This window comes from Lissotriton vulgaris, unplaced genomic scaffold (assembly GCF_964263255.1).
Source record: "Lissotriton vulgaris unplaced genomic scaffold, aLisVul1.2 SCAFFOLD_2085, whole genome shotgun sequence".
Lineage (NCBI taxonomy): Eukaryota > Metazoa > Chordata > Amphibia > Caudata > Salamandridae > Lissotriton > Lissotriton vulgaris.
In genome coordinates, this window is record NW_028254639.1 from 252,884 (window position 1) to 268,521 (window position 15,638).

At 48.7% G+C, this 15,638-nt stretch overlaps 1 protein-coding gene across 2 annotated transcripts in view; it reads right to left on the bottom strand.

Moving 5' to 3' along the window:
* LOC147659483 (uncharacterized) overlaps nucleotides 1-15,638 on the bottom strand; it is a 254,835-nt gene that overhangs the window by 225,711 nt on the left and 13,486 nt on the right. For both annotated transcript variants that reach the window (XR_015307229.1, XM_086951720.1), the window contains exon 3: nucleotides 14,442-14,568. Coding sequence is in view for 1 of the 2 variants with exons in the window: in XM_086951720.1 (XP_086807846.1) it covers nucleotides 14,442-14,568 (127 nt within the window). In the remaining variant the exon portion in view is untranslated. The remainder of the gene's footprint in view (nucleotides 1-14,441; nucleotides 14,569-15,638) is intronic.

The following is a 15,638-nucleotide window of genomic DNA, read 5'->3' on the forward strand; positions in this document are numbered from 1 at the left end:
CACACATGAATCCCCTCCATCATGTGATGGACCCATAGTCGATGCTTCACACACATCGATCACCTCCATTATGTGATGGACCTATAGTCGATGCTTCACACAGACACACAAACACATCGGTCACCTCCCTCATGTGATGGACCTAATGTCGATGCTTCACACACATCGCTCACCTCCCTCATGTGATGGACCTATAGTCGATGCTTTACACACATCAATCACCTCCATCATGTGATGGGCCTATAGTTGATGCTTCACACATATCCTCATCTCCATCATGTGATGGACCTATAGTTAATGCTTCACACGCATCCCTCACCTCCATCATGTGAGGGACCTATAGTCGATGCTTCACACACATCGCTCACCTCCATCATGTGACGATATATAGTTGATGCTTCACACACATCCTCACCTCCATCATGTGATGGACCTATAGTTAATGCTTCACACGCATCGCTCACCTCCATCATGTGAGGGACCTATTGTCGATACTTCACACGCATAGCTCACCTCCATCATGTGATGGACCTATTGTCGATGTTTCACACACATCGATCACCTCCATCATGTGACGACATATAGTTGATGCTTCACACACATCCTCACCTCCATCATGTGATGGACCTATTGTCGATGCTTCACACACATTGCTTGCCTCCATCGTGTGACGGACCTCTAGTCAATGCTTTACACACATCAATCACCTCCATGGACCTATAATCGATGCTTCAAGCACAACAATAAACTCCATCATGTGATGGACCTATTGACGATGCTTCACACACATCCTCACCTCCATCATGTGATGGACCTATAGTTGATGCTTCACACACATCCTCACCTCCATCATGTGATGGACCTATAGTCGATGCTTCACACGCATAGCTCACCTCCATCATGTGATGGACCTATTGTCGATACTTCACACGCATAGCTCACCTCCATCATGTGATGGACCTATAGTCGATGCTTCACACGCATCGCTCACCTCCATCACCGGACCGCATATAGTTGATGCTTCACACACATTGCTTGCCTCCATCGTGTGACAGACCTCTAGTCAATGCTTTAACACATCAATCACCTCCATCATATGATGGACCTATAATCGATGCTTCAAGCACAACAATAAACTCCATCATGTGATGGACCTATAGTCGATGCTTCACACAGGCACACACACATCGGTCACCTCCCTCATGTGATGTACCTATAGTCGACGCTTCACACACATCGCTCGCCTCCCTCATGTGATGGACCTATAGTCGAAGCTTCACACACATCAATCCCCTCCATCATGTGATGTACCTATAGTCGACGCTTCACACACATCGCTCGCCTCCCTCATGTGATGGACCTATAGTCGAAGCTTCACACACATCACTAACACTCACCTCCATCATGTGAATTACTTATAGTCGATGCTTTACACAGACACACACACACATCGGTCACCTCCCTCATGTGATGGACCTATAGTCGATGCTTCACACACATCAATCCCCTCCATCATGTGATGGACCTATAGTCGACGCTTCACACACATCGCTCGCCTCCATCATGTGATGGACCTATAGTCGATGCTTCAGACACATTGCTCATCTCCCTCATGTGATGGACCAATTGTTGATGCTTCACACGCATCGCTCACCTCCATCACAAGACCATATATAGTCGATGGTTCACACACATTGCTTGCCTCCTTCGTGTGACGGGCCTCTAGTCGATGCTTCACACACATGAATCCCCTCCATCATGTGATGGACCCATAGTCGATGCTTCACACACATCGATCACCTCCCTCATGTGATGGACCTAATGTCGATGCTTCACACACATCGCTCACCTCCCTCATGTGATGGACCTATAGTTGATGCTTCACACACATCAATCACCTCCATCATGTGATGGACCTATAGTTGATGCTTCACACATATCCTCATCTCTATCATGTGATGGACCTATAGTTAATGCTTCACACGCATTGCTCACCTCCATCATGTGAGGGACCTATAGTCGATGCTTCACACACATCGCTCACCTCCATCATGTGACGACATATAGTTGATGCTTCACACACATCCTCACCTCCATCATGTGATGGACCTATAGTTAATGCTTCACACGCATCGCTCACCTCCATCATGTGAGGGACCTATTGTCGATACTTCACACGCATAGCTCACCTCCATCATGTGATGGACCTATTGTCGATGCTTCACACACATCGATCACCTCCATCATGTGACGACATATAGTTGATGCTTCACACACATCCTCACCTCCATCATGTGATGGACCTATAGTTAATGCTTCACACGCATAGCTCACCTCCATCATGTGATGGACCTATTGTCGATACTTCACACGCATAGCTCACCTCCATCATGTGATGGACCTATAGTCGATGCTTCACACGCATCGCTCACCTCCATCACCGGACCACATATAGTCGATGCTTCACACACATTGCTTGCCTCCATCGTGTGACGGACCTCTAGTCAATGCTTTACACACATCAATCACCTCCATGGACCTATAATCGATGCTTCAAGCACAACAATAAACTCCATCATGTGATGGACCTATAGTCGATGCTTCACACACATCAATCCCCTCCATCATGTGATGTACCTATAGTCGACGCTTCACACACATCGCTCGCCTCCCTCATGTGATGGACCTATAGTCGACGCTTCACACACATCGCTCGCCTCCATCATGTGATGGACCTATAGTCGACGCTTCACACACATCGCTCGCCTCCCTCATGTGATGGACCTATAGTCGACGCTTCACACACATCGCTCGCCTCCATCATGTGATGGACCTATAGTCGATGCTTCACACACATCGCTCGCCTCCATCATGTGATGGACCTATAGTCAATGCTTCACACACATCGCTCACCTCCATCGTGTGATGGACCTATAGTCGACGCTTCACACACATCAATCACCTCCCTCATGTGATGGACCTATAGTCGATGCTTCACACACATCGCTCGCCTCCATCATGTGATGGACCTCTAGTCGATGCTTCACACACATTGCTTGCCTCCATTGTGTGACGGACCTCTAGTCGATGCTTCACACACATCAATCCCCTCCATCATGTGATGGACCCATAGTCGATGCTTCACACAGACAGACACACATCGGTCACCTCCCTCATGTGATGGACCTATAGTCGATGCTTCACACATATCCTCACCTCCATCATGTGATGGACCTATAGTTAATGCTTCACACGCATTGCTCACCTCCATCATGTGAGGGACCTATAGTTAATGCTTCACATGCATTGCTCACCTCCATCATGTGACAGACTGTAGGAGAGTAGGGTCTGCTATCCTATGGTCACCCCAATTTTTGCTTTTTGCTTCACTGGTTTTCGACTTACTGAGGCTGTGGGCCTGCTAATCAGACCCCCAGCCTGCTGTTCTCTCTCTAAATTTATAATACATGTGCTATAGGTACATACCACAATTGGAAATGGACTCCTTGTCAGCCCCTGTACTATGCACTATAGGTGCTCAGGGCATAGGTGCCACCAAGGCCTACCAGGGGCTGAAGCATAGCTTTTGCCACCCCTGGCTGGCTCTTAAATTGACACAACTGGCTGATCACTCAGCTGGGGCAAGTGGGTGTAATCACCCCTTGCTTAGATATAGTATACCTATATCTAAACCTATATCTGGACACATATATAGCCTGTAAGCCACTCCTATGGAAGGCCTCATCAATCCTGGAGGCAGAGTGCGTGGTTTTATGTGAGATGGAGCTCTGGCATGAGCTGAGCCTGTCTGCAGCTGTCGGGAACAACTCCCTAAGCTGATCCGGGATAATGCCATACCATATACTCTTAAGCGCCTTATAATCCTCGCGGTTATATAGCAACTTTGGTTTGGCTTTATCAAAACATGTCGTGTAAGGTGTCATACGAATTGGAATACCACCCCCTCGCCAGTTCTGGCGACGGGGGTAGCATTCCACCCTTCTAGAGGGATAAGACATGTTACTTTACTGAAACGCGGTTGATTTAAAATGAGCCTCAGATCCACAAAATGGATGCCCCTGCCACAGACACGGGTCTGGCCTCCTGCTGCTGACCGAAACTCAGCATATGGTGGCCTGGACAAAGGGTTTCCTGTCGCAGGGCGGTGATAAACCACCCCAGACAGGAGATAGTGGATTGGAGTAGGGAGGTTTCAAAGAAACCAGACACTGCCTGGGGAGCACAAGGCTGCCCCTTGCATAATCCGGCCAAACCGGTTCTGGGGCCTCCCAGCCCCAGTCCCAGCGCGGCCTGGATCAAAGGATAGGGGTGTAACCACCCCGTTCCTGGGTCCCACCCATAGGAGGGGACCTAGCAGGATGTCCAGCCCACCAGATTCGAATAAGAGTGGGAGCAGTGCCAATGCAACGCAGATCATCCTGAAGAAACATAAGAAACGAATTCTGGACCCTTCGACTTTCTACTCAACGCAGAAGACTGAAGAATCTCCCTTGTGGTCAAGGAGTGACCACCCTGTGCAAACAGGCAACATCCAGCCCTCGACCCTTGCTTTGTTGCAGTTCCCGCCGGAACTCGAGCGACAGAGATCGACGAGATCAAGCTTGCCTGCCTTCTCCCTGCCCGATCCACAGTCCCTGCAGAGCTGAGACCAGTGGAGGCGACCGGAAGCGTGGGGCACGCCATCTTGAAAAGGCCACGAGACGCTGACCGTGCAGCCCATGAGTGATCCTCGAAGCTGTGCACCGGGGTTTGAGAAGCCCCCACCCCGAGCTACACTTGCACCAAAGCTACCCCCTCCACACTCGACGAGTGCTGCGTGGGGCCCTTCTGCTTGTGGCGGCTCGACGCGTTGGCCCGGTCACTTGCCAGCTGGCTTGTGGCCCCTGTGCCGACGAAAACTGAAATACGACTTGCTTTTCTGGTTGCTCCAGATCTGCACCAGCTCCTGTAAAAAGGAGCCCCCACTCTGACCCTCCTGGTTCGAGTGATAAGCAATCTCCCGGTTCCGCGTGGATTGCTTTTGCCAAGTGCTGTTTGCTGCAATCTTGAAGCCGACGGTGCTGACGGCGAGAGCCTTCGTGGGACAGATCGTGACCCGCTCCTGGACGTCGCAGATGCCCCAGAGCCCACGTGACAGCGGAGAGAAGCCTATCGACAACCACCTGATTGCGCCCGACATTGCCTGGTTCCGTCCTGGTTCCACCCTGGTCACTGCTGAGTGACCCAGACTCTGTCCCCTCTGCTTTCAGGTACTTTTCTACTTCGATCCACCCTTGGATCGCACCGGACACTTCTGCTTCACCTCGCCCGCAGCTGCAACAGCTCCAAGCACCAAGAGCCTGCGTGTCAAAACCCGACGCCACTTCGACCCTGTGCACCCACGGCCTGTGGGTGAGGTAACATTGCAACGCCGGTGTTTCCACACTGGTACACACCTCTAGGGTCTGTGTCTTGAGTTTTGTTCCTCTAGGTTCAGCGGAAGTATCATTTAACTCACTTTATGTAACTTTTACGCACCATTGACATTGCATTGGTGCGAGCCGCACTTTCCGTGCTGCACCCGTCTCCTGTGGGCTACTCCCGACTTCAGCATTGTTAGTCCTGACTGCTCCCAGCGAATCTCTAGGCCCTAGGCCTAACCACTGTTCGATTGGTATCTCTTATACCACTTTTTTAGTATATGGTTTAAGTGGCCACCGGCCCTTATCCAAAATTGTGCAACTTTGTATGTTATACTGTGCTTTTGATTTAACGCTTGTGCCCCTTTCCTCATAAAGAGTACTGGGGAGTAATTTAGAAATAAATACATATATTTTTATAATATATACTTGTGTGGTGTCCTTTCATTTGATTACAGGATTGTATGTGGTAAAACAGCTCGCTTAACACGACCTCTTAAGTTAAGCCTTTAAGGCTGCTTAGTCCATGCTACCACTAGGATAGCTTGTCTAACAAGGTTGACTTACAACCTGACATCTTTGGGGTTTGTTTGGACTGATACCCAGTGGTTCCAGAATTGGAAACACCACATGCCAGGCCAACTTCTCACATTGGTGTGCAGCGGTGCGGATTTGAGCTTGCTGTTTGTTTTGCCATTGCAATCTTTACATCAAATTGAAAGATCACATCAAGTACCTCTAGGTACATATAAATCAAAAGCTTAGCATATTAAGTTCTACTGAACTTAGTAGTTGTAGATTAAAGGGATTAGCACACCCTGACTACAACTCACTAGCAAGGTACAGTAGGAAAACACTCAGTGTAGGTAAGTGCATCACTTACACCTCACTAGCAGTCATGTCTGATACAGATAGAGCCTCAGGCTCTGCTCCTGTAATAGTTGATCCTATAGGGACAACATCCAGATATGACAACCTTAGCCACAAAGACCTGAGTGCCTTGTGCACAGCCAGGGGGCTAAAAAAGGGCAGAGGCCCTACCATTCCTTCCCTAATAGCTCTCCTAGAAAAGGATGACCTAGATAAGGTGAGTCAGGCTCCCTTAGAATCAGGTGAAGGGATACACTCCCCTGAGAATGAGAATCTTCCAGAAGAAGAGGAGGAGGAAGAGGAAGAGGAAGAGGAAGGCTCAGATTTAGAAGAGCCTGAAGATCAGGATCAGAGGAGAAACCAGGTACAGGTTGCCAGGCTTAACCAGGCCAACCTAGACCTACATGGGAATGGAGAGGGCCAGCACCTCCCCAGGTCTCATAACCAAATTCTCCCAGGTAACAGGAGGGTGAGATCTCAATCAGGGGATTCTCATCTTTCTAGTGCCTCAAGAGAATCTCAAAGAGGGATGACTCCCTCCCAGAGGAAAGAGCATAGGGCCAGAATGAGGGCTGTCCAAATCCAGATAGAGATGGAAGAGGTAGCCTTGGCTCAAGCTAAACTTGCTTTAGCAAGAGAAAGAAAATTGTGTGGCTTAGAGGCCACTGGTGGCAGCAAAGTTCCTAAAGAAAAAGACAGGGCCTATGACAATAGAAACCTGACAAAAATTGTGCCCCCCTACAAGGAAGGGGATGATATCCACAAATGGATGACTGCTCTTGAGAGGGCCTGCATGGTACAGCAGGTCCCTGAGGATCAGTGGGCAGCAATTTTATGGTACTCCTTTTCTGAGAAAGGGAGGGACAGGCTCCTCACTGTTAGACCTGAGGATGCCAAAAACTACTCTGTTCTGAAGAGTGCTCTTATTGAAGGGTTTGGCCTAACCACTGAGCAATACAGGTTGTTGTTCAGAGACACCCAAAAAGCACAGACTCAGGACTGGACTGATTTTGTAGATTGTGCCACTAAGGCTCTGGAGGGTTGGCTGCAGGGAAGTAAAGTTTCAGACTATACAGGATTGTACAATCTTATGATGAGAGAGCAGATCCTTAATAACTGTCAGAACCAGCTGTTGCATCAATACCTTGTCGACTCTGATTTGACCTCTCCCCAAGAACTGGGAAAGAAGGCAGACAAATGGGTCAGAACAAGGATTAAGCAGAAAAACCAGAACCAAGGTGACCAGAAGAAAACAGACCAGAAGGGTGGGAATCAGAAAGATAAAGAAAAGGACCAGAAGTCTTCAGGCCCCCAAACTAGCAATAAGGAGGGGGGTTCCCAAAATGGAAACAAGAAAAAGAAGAATGATGGCCCAAAGAAACCTTGGTGTAATACCTGCAAATCAGTTTCACACTGGGGCAGTGAATGCACTAAGAAAAATCCAGTCCCCACCACTGCAGCTCCTAAAGCACCTGCACCCCCTAGTACAGTTAGCAGTGGTGGTACACAGCCCAAGGGTTTAGTCGGGTTGACCCTGGGTACTGAGGTGGAATCTGGCCTAGTCAGAATCCCCACACAGGCAGTTCTCCTATATGATGTGGACTTACCTTTGCCCACTGCAGTAAGCCCCAGTAACCTGGGCAAATATAGGCAGACTCCCTTAATCAATGAGAAACTGGCTCAGGCCTACAGGGACACTTGTGCCAGTGTCACTATGGTGACACCTGACTTTGTGGACCCTGGTCAGATTGTACTAGGTGAAAGTTACCTAGTGACCAATGCAAGCAACTCCACTACTTCCCATAGTGTGGCTGTTGTGAACTTCTCCTGGGGAGGGGTAGATGGCCTAAAGAAAGTTGTTGTGAGTGCAGACCTCCCAGTAGACGGTCTGTTAGGCAATGATCTTGAAAGCTCAGTTTGGTCAGAAGTGGAGTACAGGACTCATGCAGAAATGCTAGGGATTTCAGCTCATGTCCTTGCAGTGACAAGGTCTCAGGCTAAGAAGTGCCTTCCTGAACCAGTGGTGGATCTTGAAACAATAGACCAACCACAACCCAAGAGAAGGAGCAAGAGGGTTAAGGCTGTGCCTTCCCACTTGCCCCAGGTTGAGGATCAAGTTTCACAGGAAACTGATTCTGCAGTCCAAGAGGAGACTGTCTCAGATGAGCTTGAACCTGAACAGGTTGAGTTTCTGGGGACAGGGGGACCCTCAAGGGCAGACCTGGGGCAGGCTCAATTAGATTGCCCTTCCCTTGAACCCCTCAGACAGCAAGCTGCTGCTGAGGCTGCAGGGAATGCTCAAGGTACCCATAAAGTGTATTGGGATGAAGGACTCCTTTATTCAGAGGCTAGAGACCCCAAGCCTGGCACAACCAGGAGGTTGGTCATACCTTTGAAGTTTAGGTGTTTCCTTCTTACCTTGGCCCATGATATTCCCCTTGCAGGACACCTAGGCCAGAATAAGACTTGGGACAGGCTTGTTCCACACTTTCACTGGCCTCATATGTCAGAAAATGTCAAGGAGTTTTGTCGCTCCTGTGTCACTTGCCAAGCCAGTGGTAAGTCAGGTGGCACAACAAAGGCCCCCCTGATACCACTACCTGTGGTGGGGGTACCCTTTGAAAGAGTTGGAATAGACATTGTGGGTCCCATGGATCCTCCAACAGCATCTGGGCACAGATTTATACTGGTGGTAGTGGATCATGCCACCAGGTACCCAGAGGCAATTCCCCTGAGGACCACCACAGCTCCTGTGGTGGCAAAAGCCCTCATTGCAGTTTTCTCAAGAGTGGGCTTTCCAAAGGAGGTTCTTTCAGACAGAGGTACCAACTTTATGTCTGGATACTTAAAAGCAATGTGGAAAGAGTGTGGAGTGAACTATAAGTTTACCACACCCTACCATCCACAGTGCAATGGGCTTGTGGAAAGGTTCAACAAGACCCTAAAGGGAATGATAAAAGGTTTACCAGAAAAGCTTAGGCGGAAATGGGACATCCTTTTACCCTGCTTGCTCTTTGCTTACAGAGAGGTCCCACAGAAGGGGGTTGGCTACAGCCCTTTTGAACTTTTGTTTGGCCACCCTGTAAGGGGTCCATTGAGTTTGGTGAAGGAAGGATGGGAGTTACCTCTCAAAAAGCCTAAACTAGACATTGTGGACTATGTACTTGGTCTCCGCTCCAGGATGGCTGAATACATGGAGAGAGCATCCAAAAACCTGGAGGCAAGTCAAGAATTACAGAAAGCTTGGCATGACCAAAAGGCTGTTCTGGTTGAGTACCAGCCAGGGCAGAAGGTGTGGGTGTTGGACCCAGTGGGGCCAGCAGCGCTCCAGGACCAATGGACTGGACCCTACCCTATCATTGAAAAGAAGGGAGAAGTCACCTACTTGGTTGACTTTGGTACCCCTAGGAGCCCCCACAGGGTGCTCCATGTAAACAGATTGAAAGCATTTGTTGACAGGGAGGACATGAGTCTCCTCATGGCCACAGATGGGGAACAGGAGGAAGAGAGTGACCCTCTCCCAGACCTGCTTTCCCAGAACCCTGATGATGGTTCAGTTGATGGAGTAGCCTTGGCAGGCAGCCTCACTGAGCAGCAACAGGTGGACTGCAGACAGGTGTTGCAAGCCCACAGACATATGTTTTCTCTCACACCCAGCCAGACTAATTGGTGCACCCATGAGGTGGACACTGGTGACAGTCTGCCTGTGAAGAATAAGATCTACAGGCAACCTGACCATGTCAGGGATTGTATAAAGGCTCAGGTGCAAAAGATGTTGGAGCTTGGAGTGATTGAGCCATCAGAGAGCCCATGGGCTAGCCCAGTGGTCCTTGTGCCAAAACCTCATACCAAAGATGGGAAGAGAGAAATGAGGTTTTGTGTGGACTACAGAGGTCTCAATGCTGTCACTAGGACAGATGCTCATCCCATTCCAAGAGCAGATGAGCTCATTGATAAATTGGCTTCTGCCAAGTTTCTGAGCACATTTGATTTGACAGCTGGCTACTGGCAAATCAGACTAGCTGAAGAGTCAAAAGCCAAAACAGCATTCTCTACCCCTAGTGGACATTATCAATTTGTGGTAATGCCCTTTGGTTTGAAGAATGCACCTGCCACCTTCCAAAGGTTGGTGAATCAAGTCCTTGCTGGGTTGGATGACTTTTGTGCAGCATATCTAGATGATATTGCTGTCTTTAGCTCCACCTGGGAGGATCACCTGATCCACCTGAAGAAGGTTCTGGAGGCCCTGCAAAAGGCAGGCCTGACTATCAAGGCTACTAAGTGCCAGATAGGGCAGAGCAAGGTTGTGTACTTGGGCCACCTAGTAGGTGGGGGTCAAGTTCAACCACTGGAGAGCAAGATCCAGACCATACAGGACTGGGCTCCTCCAACTACCCAGACACAAGTCAGAGCCTTCTTGGGCCTGACTGGGTATTACAGAAAATTTGTAAAGAACTATGGGTCCATTGTGACACCATTGAATGACTTGACATCCAAGAAGATGCCCAAAAAGGTTCAGTGGACAGTTAGCTGTCAAAAGGCATTTGATGACCTGAAGAAGGCCATGTGCTCTGCACCTATCCTGAAGAGTCCTGACTACTCCAAACAGTTCATTGTACAGACAGATGCTTCTGAGTTGGGGGTGGGAGCTGTGCTTTCACAACTTAATCAAGATGGTCAAGACCAGCCCATTGCTTTTATTAGCAGAAGGCTGACCCCCAGGGAGAAACGTTGGTCAGCTATTGAGAGGGAGGCCTTTGCTGTGGTTTGGGCCCTGAAGAAGTTGAGGCCATACTTGTTTGGTACTCACTTCCTAATTCAGACAGACCATAAGCCCCTCTTGTGGCTAAATCAGATGAAGGGTGAAAATCCCAAACTGCTCAGGTGGTCAATTTCCCTACAGGGGATGGACTTAACAGTGGAGCACCGCCCAGGGACTGACCATGGTAATGCAGATGGTCTCTCCAGGTACTTCCACTTAGAACATGAAGACTTATCTGGTCAAGGTTAAGTTTAATGTCCCTGCGTTTGGTGGGGGGGGGGTTATGTAGGAGAGTAGGGTCTGCTATCCTATGGTCACCCCAATTTTTGCTTTTTGCTTCACTGGTTTTCGACTTACTGAGGCTGTGGGCCTGCTAATCAGACCCCCAGCCTGCTGTTCTCTCTCTAAATTTATAATACATGTGCTATAGGTACATACCACAATTGGAAATGGACTCCTTGTCAGCCCCTGTACTATGCACTATAGGTGCTCAGGGCATAGGTGCCACCAAGGCCTACCAGGGGCTGAAGCATAGCTTTTGCCACCCCTGGCTGGCTCTTAAATTGACACAACTGGCTGATCACTCAGCTGGGGCAAGTGGGTGTAATCACCCCTTGCTTAGATATAGTATACCTATATCTAAACCTATATCTGGACACATATATAGCCTGTAAGCCACTCCTATGGAAGGCCTCATCAATCCTGGAGGCAGAGTGCGTGGTTTTATGTGAGATGGAGCTCTGGCATGAGCTGAGCCTGTCTGCAGCTGTCTGGAACAACTCCCTAAGCTGATCCGGGATAATGCCATACCATATACTCTTAAGCGCCTTATAATCCTCGCGGTTATATAGCAACTTTGGTTTGGCTTTATCAAAACATGTCGTGTAAGGTGTCATACGAATTGGAATACTACCCCCTCGCCAGTTCTGGCGACGGGGGTAGCATTCCACCCTTCTAGAGGGATAAGACATGTTACTTTACTGAAACGCGGTTGATTTAAAATGAGCCTCAGATCCACAAAATGGATGCCCCTGCCACAGACACGGGTCTGGCCTCCTGCTGCTGACCGAAACTCAGCATATGGTGGCCTGGACAAAGGGTTTCCTGTCGCAGGGCGGTGATAAACCACCCCAGACAGGAGATAGTGGATTGGAGTAGGGAGGTTTCAAAGAAACCAGACACTGCCTGGGGAGCACAAGGCTGCCCCTTGCATAATCCGGCCAAACCGGTTCTGGGGCATCCCAGCCCCAGTCCCAGCGCGGCCTGGATCAAAGGATAGGGGTGTAACCACCCCGTTCCTGGGTCCCACCCATAGGAGGGGACCTAGCAGGATGTCCAGCCCACCAGATTCGAATAAGAGTGGGAGCAGTGCCAATGCAACGCAGATCATCCTGAAGAAACATAAGAAACGAATTCTGGACCCTTCGACTTTCTACTCAACGCAGAAGACTGAAGAATCTCCCTTGTGGTCAAGGAGTGACCACCCTGTGCAAACAGGCAACATCCAGCCCTCGACCCTTGCTTTGTTGCAGTTCCCGCCGGAACTCGAGCGACAGAGATCGACGAGATCAAGCTTGCCTGCCTTCTCCCTGCCCGATCCACAGTCCCTGCAGAGCTGAGACCAGTGGAGGCGACCGGAAGCGTGGGGCACGCCATCTTGAAAAGGCCACGAGACGCTGACCGTGCAGCCCACGAGTGATCCTCGAAGCTGTGCACCGGGGTTTGAGAAGCCCCCACCCCGAGCTACACTTGCACCAAAGCTACCCCCTCCACACTCGACGAGTGCTGCGTGGGGCCCTTCTGCTTGTGGCGGCTCGACGCGTTGGCCCGGTCACTTGCCAGCTGGCTTGTGGCCCCTGTGCCGACGAAAACTGAAATACGACTTGCTTTTCTGGTTGCTCCAGATCTGCACCAGCTCCTGTAAAAAGGAGCCCCCACTCTGACCCTCCTGGTTCGAGTGATAAGCAATCTCCCGGTTCCGCGTGGATTGCTTTTGCCAAGTGCTGTTTGCTGCAATCTTGAAGCCGACGGTGCTGACGGCGAGAGCCTTCGTGGGACAGATCGTGACCCGCTCCTGGACGTCGCAGATGCCCCAGAGCCCACGTGACAGCGGAGAGAAGCCTATCGACAACCACCTGATTGCGCCCGACATTGCCTGGTTCCGTCCTGGTTCCACCCTGGTCACTGCTGAGTGACCCAGACTCTGTCCCCTCTGCTTTCAGGTACTTTTCTACTTCGATCCACCCTTGGATCGCACCGGACACTTCTGCTTCACCTCGCCTGCAGCTGCAACAGCTCCAAGCACCAAGAGCCTGCGTGTCAAAACCCGACGCCACTTCGACCCTGTGCACCCACGGCCTGTGGGTGAGGTAACATTGCAACGCCGGTGTTCCCACACTGGTACACACCTCTAGGGTCTGTGTCTTGAGTTTTGTTCCTCTAGGTTCAGCGGAAGTACCATTTAACTCACTTTATGTAACTTTTACGCACCATTGACATTGCATTGGTGCGAGCCGCACTTTCCGTGCTGCACCCGTCTCCTGTGGGCTACTCCCGACTTCAGCATTGCTAGTCCTGACTGCTCCCAGCGAATCTCTAGGCCCTAGGCCTAACCACTGTTCGATTGGTATCTCTTATACCACTTTTTTAGTATATGGTTTAAGTGGCCACCGGCCCTTATCCAAAATTGTGCAACTTTGTATGTTATACTGTGCTTTTGATTTAACGCTTGTGCCCCTTTCCTCATAAAGAGTACTGGGGAGTAATTTAGAAATAAATACATATATTTTTATAATATATACTTGTGTGGTGTCCTTTCATTTGATTACAGGATTGTATGTGGTAAAACAGCTCGCTTAACACGACCTCTTAAGTTAAGCCTTTAAGGCTGCTTAGTCCATGCTACCACTAGGATAGCTTGTCTAACAAGGTTGACTTACAACCTGACATCTTTGGGGTTTGTTTGGACTGATACCCAGTGGTTCCAGAATTGGAAACACTACATATCAGGCCAACTTCTCACACAGACCTATAGTCGATGCTTCACACACATCGCTTGCCTCAATCATGTGATGGACCTATAGTCGAAGCTTCTCACACATCGCTCGCCTCCATAATTTGTAGGCACCAGAGTTGATAACTATTCTTCACTCTAGGTACAGTGTATGTTCTTGCACCTCAGAAAGGGTTGCACCACCACAAAGTGTAATCTAGAATTCAATTTCTTTTCGGATTTACTTACATATTGTGCACTTGTAGACAAAGGGTTTACATGATAGAAAAATACAAAGAGAATGATCTAATTTAAAACACAGTATTTAGAATCGTATCCGGGGAAAAACAAACGTGCGATCAATAAAGTTTTGATATTAAACTCTACGTGCCATTACCCAGCGAGTGCAAGGCTTGCTGGATTTCCGTCATCACATTATGGTACAGCTCCTTCTGCCAGCGCTGCAAGAGCCTCCTCTCCTCGTCGGTGAAACAGGCAGTGACATCCTGGAATGTCGCTGGTACCTTGGAGGAGAGATTGTAACAATACCTGTTAATGTCTTACCCTTAAACTTCATTCTAGTACTCCAAAATGGAGACAATGTTGTGTAACGAATGGTAGAATCTGACGATATGAGAATATTCCCAAAGAGAAGGGAAGTTCTACACATTACACGTGTGGTGGGTGCTCTTGCCTTGTGGTTGGACAGATTCCTGCACCTGAGTGCATCCATTATGTGGCGCCTAATGGTGATCACCGGCCACAAACCAAAGGACCCAGCCCAAGACTAACTCACTCATGAAATTACAAACTTTAAAATAGCCACAAAGTATAAAGTGTAGGAGAAACCACTGACTCCTGCAAGCATAGGCTCCTTATTTTTCTTGTAGCCGTTTTATTTCAAGTTTTTAAAAAACAATGAATTGTATATACTTACTACAAACATTGCCATTTATAACATACTGATAAAATACAATGAAGTATTATGTTAATATTAAATAGACAACTATCCATATCTCCTCCACTTCCTCAGTCTCCCGGCTCATTGCACCGCTGCTCAGCCAGTTGCTTATTCAGATACAGTTTTGCTGATCCAATTCCGGGATAGTCGCACACAAACTCATAGCATCCTTATGCCCTCCAGCCCACCCTGCTTTGGGCAGACCCTCTGCCTTCCTCGAGGTGTTTACAGAAGTACCATTCCCACAAGCACTTAGTATCCTGCTTGCAAATCAAAGAGCCATTAGTTTAGTATATTAAGAAATTACATAAAAGTGATTTTCGTTTAAATTCCTTTTGCCAGCAGTTCCCTGTCCTGGAATTGAAATAAAGTTATAAAACCACGCACTTCATTCCAAAAAAAGGCAATAGCACAAAACACCCAAAATAATGCATTGAAAGCCAGGTTTAGGTCACACCTGCGCCATAGCTGGATCTTACTTGTTTATTTATAGTTTCTAGATTTTCAAAATGATGAAACAAACAAGCCTGTTGTATTAGTTCTAGGAAGGTTTTGTGGAGCAGATATCTCCTACTTAGCCTTTTAGTTTTCCCAAAACGCTAAAAGCTGGTGGTCTAGATTCATTCCTGCTGA